Genomic DNA, 6,000 nt, shown 5'->3' on the forward strand with positions numbered 1-6,000 from the left:
GGATCTCATTGAGTTGCCTCGGAAGTGTTTTGAAGCACACCTGACACGGACACCTCATTTTTTTGTTTGTTTGTTTGTTTGTTTGTTTTTCGAGACAGGGTTTCTCTGTGTAGCTTTGGAGGCTATCCTGGCACTCACTCTGGAGACCATGCTGACCTGGAACTCACAGAGATCCCAGAGATCCGACTGCCTCTGCCTCTGCTGGGATTAAAGGCATGCGACACCAACGCCCAGCTGGACACCTCATTTTTGAGATAAGGTTTTACTAGCTCTGGCTGGCCGGGTCCACCTGCCTCTGCCGCCCTCCCAAGTGCTGAGATTAAAGTCAAGCCCTGGTCAGCTCACACGTAAGCTGCTTCTTAAAAAGCAGACACCACTATCAACATGGGTTGGGGCACTCCCATGTACGTGATATGCCCGACACAATCTTAACAACAGAGCTAAAGAAAACATACACAAAATTTCTGCCGGTGGCTTCTTAGGATGCTAACTAATGAGTGCTCTTCAGGCTTCTCCATTTTCCTTCATTTACACTTGGAACATTCATTTCTCACGAGCATCCTGAACAAAGATTAAAGATGGCAGACAGGATACCAGGGGACAGCAAAATCTGGTTCTGTCACTGAGTCAGCTACAAATTTGGAGTAAAGATGAAAGCTAAATTTTCTTTTTAAAAATTCTTTATAATTTATTTAAATTTATTTTTTATGTGCATTCATGTGCAGGTGTTAGATCCCCTAGAACTTGAGTTACAGATAGTTGTGAGCTGCCACGTGGGTGCTGGGAATTGAATCCGGATCATCTGGAAGAGTAACCAGTGTTCTTAACTGCTGAGCCATCTCTCCACACCCCCAAAACTAAATTTTCTAATGATTTTTTCATATTTCACACTAATAAGAAGGTTTTACTAAAAAATTAATTGAGCTGATGGCTTAGTAACCTGTCATTGTCCTTCCAATAAGGAACAACGAAAAGTCCTCCTAATGACCTTAATGTGACAAACTTGTCATTCAACAGTAACCACAATGTCAACAAGCTGGGGCTGGGAAGATGGCTCAGCATGTCACCATGCAGATCATGACCATCAGTACCCACATAAAAAATACCCTGCTGGCTGGGCGATGGTGGTGCACGCCTTTAATCCCAACACTCGGGAGGCAGAGACAGGTGGATCTCTGTGAGTTCGAGGCCAGCCTGGTCTACAAGGGCTAGTTCCAGGACAGCCTCCAAAGCCACAGAGAAACCCTGTCTCGAAAAACCCAAAAAAAAAAAAAAAACCCAAAAACAAAATACATGTCTAACAGGAATACAGAAATCTAACAGAGTTATAAACTGTGACTTTTGCATCAACTTTTATAACTTCCTGACATTTTACAGGTTTTCAAAGCTCACCGAGACTGTGAAAACTTTTCTATCATTAGGGAGTTTTTAGGAGGAGAAAAGTGTTTGACTCTTTAACAAAGCAGGATGTGGCTTAAGAGTAGGCTTGACATGTAAAATGAGTGTTCATAACCAGAAGTTTTTTAGGGCCTTGATGGACTTTTATTAAAGTCTCAAGACTGTATGAGATCTGTTAAGATCAGTGAAGGTCTATGAACGCTGCAGCCACCTGCCACCATCACTCACGGCCACCCAAATTGTGCCACTCCATCCAGAAGCATCATTCCGTCAAGTGAGGCTTTCGCACCACATCATTACCTCATTACACACGAACCAGGTCCCAAAGCCACCATGTAAGGAAAGCCCTTAATCAGAGCCTCAGCCTGGCCGTCAGGCACACTGTACATCGCCAAGCCTCTGACCACTAGACACAAAAACGGCTTTTTTATACCCAATTCCCTTTACTCCTCTGGGCTAGCTTTCTTTCTGTCTTTTCCTTTCCTTGAAAACTGCTAAAATAATAATAATAATAATTTAAAAATTAGGGGGCTGGAGAGCTGGCTCAGCCATTGAGAGTACTGGCTGCTCTTCCAGAGGTTCTGAGATCAATTCCCAAAAACCACACAGTAGCTCACAACCATCTATAGTGGGATCTGATGACCTCTTCTGGCATAACGGCATACATGCAGATAGCTCACTCATATACATAAAATAAACAAACAAATAAACCTGCTTTTAAAAAGCTAAGATAACTGATAGTGGACATTTTGGTCTTAAAACAAAATTTGCACCAATTTTTCTTGATAGTGTCATAACATGCTCACCCATTCCCTCCATTAAACTATAAACCACCCAAAGTCAGCATGCCTTAAAAACAAAACAGAAAACAAAACCACCTTTCTTCATTGCCATATACTTCATATATAATATGTTTGGTCAATTAGTTATTGGCCATAAGTGAACACAAGTTTACCAAGTAAAATAAATCCAAATATTTCCTATGTCTTGCCATTAACAATATTTCCCAAGGGTTCTTTTTTGTCTCCACTGGGTTCAACCCCAGAACCTCACACATGCCAGCCAGGCAAGTATTTTACTAGAGTCACATCCTCAGCATCCTTTTGTTTTGCTTTTCCAGACAGGGTCTTTCCATGTAGTCCCAGCTGGTCTGGGATTCACTGTGTATTCCAGGCTGGACGCAAACTCACAACAATCCTCCTGCCTCAGCCCCTCCAATGTTGGGATTTCAGGGGTGAACTGCCACAGCTGCTCCGGTTTTTGATTTCCTGTCTTCCACTCCCAAAAGATAGGCAGGAAGGACAGCCATGCTGTCAGTTCTTCCTCCATCCCCCTGCCCTCTAGATCACCCTGCTAGAACAGTCACCGGCATGTCTATGAAATGTCTACCTCCCTAAGCCACTCGGGAATCATGTATGTTCCTAACTGCATCCTGCTGTTTGAGTAAGAGAGGGAAAGCACATGCCCAGTCTTCCATTCTGCTACTGACCATGACTTCTGATGTGCCCCCACCCCAGATAACAAAAACAAAAAACAATAAAAACCCCAAAACAAACCCAAAAAACAAAACTGAAGGAAGTAAAAATAAGGAAAGAAAACAGAGCATTCAAAGGCCTACAGTTTTGCCTAACCCAGGTTTGTACAAGTGCTTCAAACTATGTGTTAATTTAATTTTTTCAAAATGGATATTTGCATGCATCACCTGACATTTTGACAGCTGAATGAATGGGAATTCCTTTGACAGAGAATGTTTATAAAATGAGTTCTGATTTAAGGGCCAGTGCTCCCAGGATTCTCACATTAACAGGATACTTTAGTCTAAGAAATGGTTATGTAAAAACAATTAAAGCAAAAGAAAAAAAATTAAGGAAGATGCATTGCATCCCTAATTGCCCTAACCTTGTTTTATTTTGACATGACATTTCTTGGCCTCATCTTGGACGACAACACCACCCCACACTTTCTCCTCCACACCCTTCACAAATGGAATTCAGAAAGGTAGTCAGCTGGCACTTTGGAACCCATCACTGGTCTTGGGCACATTTCCGCGCACTAACTGCGGCTTCGTCCCCACATTCACCCAGGCCACTGCACCGCCAGCCTATGCCCAGCCTTTCCCCGGTGCTCGAGTCCAGAGGAAGGCAGGGCAACAGGCCCTGTCCCTCGGCCAAACAGCCTCTTTCCTGGAGATGGCCTGAGGGTTGCCCTGGCGTCCTCTGACCGCCCTCGGTGAGACCGTTTCCAGACACCAAGCTGCTCGCTAACCCACCTGCACCCCAAAACGAAGGATCCTGAGAGGCCCTTTTGAAATCGTTTCCTCTGGGCAGTAGGGCAGAAACAGGTCCCCAGCAACCGGCCCTTCGTGGTATCCTATGATCTCCCCTACCGCCGCCCCCTGCGGACCAAGCGCCGCAGCCCCCCTCAAATTGAGGATCTGAGCTGTTCCCCAAGAATTACAAGTGCGCCCCAACCGCCCTGGGGCTAAAGTCCTCACTTCCAGAGAGAAGACCTCACCTCTCGCTCGCGGCACCCCCAAACCCAAGACTCGAAACCCCGCGCCTGCCAGGCCGCCCCGCCCCCGGGAACAGCGCGGGATCCGCCCGCACCCCGGAGCATAGATCTGCCCCGAGCTCCGGCCAGGGGCGCGCGCAATTACGCAGCCCCACGCCCCCGGGGATCGCCCGCGGGTCGCGGCTTGGGGATCCGGGACCCAGCCCTGCGCCGTCCCCAGGCCTCCGGGGCCACCCGATCCGCGTTCCCTCCTCTCTGGGAGACGACGCACGCCCAGGCCCCTCGCCGCGCCTCCCGCCCAGGCCGCCTGCGGCCCGGCCCCTCACTCACCCAGAGCTCGGTGCCCCAGCTCATGGTGCAGGGACCGGGAAGGGGCCCCCGACCCCTTCGCCGGTGATCGCTGAGCCCCTCCGGACACTGAGAATGCGGAAAGCACGCCGCCCGCCGTTTACTCTAGCCCGCGCCTCCTCTAGCCTTGGCTCTCCACCTCTCGTCTCTTCGCGCGGAGCAAAATGGCCCGAGGAAGCAGCAGCAGCGACCGCCGCAGCGCGCCCGCCCCGCACCGGAGCCGAGGGGCGTGGTGGGGCGGGACGAAAGGCGGGGCGGGGCGGGGCCGGACTGACAGCTCGCGTGTACCGTCCCGCCCCCAGGCTCCCTTTGGACCTGTTGCCCAGGGGTCCAGAAGGACGGTAGTCCCTCGGGACCTCTTCAAGTCGTCGGTATTCGGCAGCCAGAGCGCGTCCTACGCTCTCGGGACCCGTGCTCACTGCCTGCAGACTGTCTGCCCTCCATCCACCCTCCCAGCATAGCTTTGCATTCAGAACTTTGTCCTGGAGGCCACCGATACCCACCTTAGAGGTTCTTGAAGAGGCTTCTCCCACCATCCAGCCACTGCGGAGGCCCTAGGAGCGCGTGGGAGTGGGGCCTGGAACCGTGACGTCGGTGCACTGTGTACATAGGGACGTTGAGGCCAATAGAGATCGAGCAGATCCGGAAAACCAGGGAAGGAACTAGGGGATGAGCGCCCAAAGAATTATAATCTGTGGAACAAGCTCTTTCCTACTTGTTCGGCCAAGAATATCAGCAGTGAAGTTGTGTTACCCTGCGGAAGGACAGCAGAATCTCTAGGGCCCACCGAGAACTTGGAGGGTTCAAATTCAGCCTCCGTGCTCATTGCCTGGGTGGTCTTGGATAGATTTCACCTTTAGTAGGAGAGTTCCAGATGCCAAAGGTAGGCAGTGTCTGCCAGTCCAGGACTAGAGGTGTGAACCAAGGAAGTGAACTGGCCGGTGGGTGGTAGCTGGTGCGGAATGGGGACCATCTCATTAACTCTTCCAAAGCACCATGGAGTGTCATTTCTCACAGGCTGTGGGATTCTGGGGACTTCCAACTGTTTCCTCAGAATCCTTCAAACTGTCCCCATGGCTTTTCTTTCTCTGAATGCTGCTCCTGAGTCCTTTCCTCCAGAACCATGGCCTCTGGATCAGGTCCCTCTTCTAAACGGTTTCTCCACTCCCTGTCTTCTTTGATCTGTTCATCTTCCTCCAAGGAGTTAATTCTCCTGGGAGGGTGAATCTCAGCCCAGTGTGTGGTGGCCTGTAATTGTAGTCTCAGCACTCCTGAGGCAGAGGCAGGAAGAGGCCAACCTGAGCCACATAGTAGTACCAAGCAGACTGACCTGGACATTAAAGTGAAAACTTTACTAAAAGAAAATGAAAGAAAAATAGTAATAAACTCTAGTGGTGTGGTATGAGGCAGAGGCAGGTGGATCTCTTCCAGGCCAAAGGCTATATAGTGAGACTCTGTCTCACTCACACACACACACACACACACACACACACACACACACACACACACTAATCATCTGTCTAAAAAGTAAAAGGAAAGAAAGAAAAAGGAAGAAGGGGTGGAGCTGAGAACCTTGCCTCAAACCTCAGCACCTCCTACTTCCTTTGCTGGGTAGTTACATTGAAACTATTAACACTGTTTCGGGCTGTATTGTCAGTTACAATCCCCTCCTCCCATCCTTTGCGTCTGTTGAAATATTTTGCTCCCACATTTATCACGTCTGAACACTCTTTACTCCTAGAC

At 49.3% G+C, this 6,000-nt stretch overlaps 1 protein-coding gene across 1 annotated transcript in view; it reads right to left on the reverse strand.

The window, feature by feature from the left end:
• Fnbp1 (formin binding protein 1) overlaps positions 1-4,467 on the reverse strand; it is a 131,373-nt gene extending 126,906 nt beyond the window's left edge. The window contains exon 1 of the mRNA XM_027423890.2: positions 4,240-4,467. Coding sequence (XP_027279691.1) covers positions 4,240-4,263 — 24 coding nt within the window. The 5' untranslated portion in view covers positions 4,264-4,467. The remainder of the gene's footprint in view (positions 1-4,239) is intronic.
• Positions 4,468-6,000: the final 1,533 nt, after the last annotated feature.

The sequence above is a fragment of the Cricetulus griseus genome, chromosome 6, assembly GCF_003668045.3.
Source record: "Cricetulus griseus strain 17A/GY chromosome 6, alternate assembly CriGri-PICRH-1.0, whole genome shotgun sequence".
In the NCBI taxonomy this organism is placed as follows: Eukaryota; Metazoa; Chordata; class Mammalia; order Rodentia; family Cricetidae; genus Cricetulus; species Cricetulus griseus.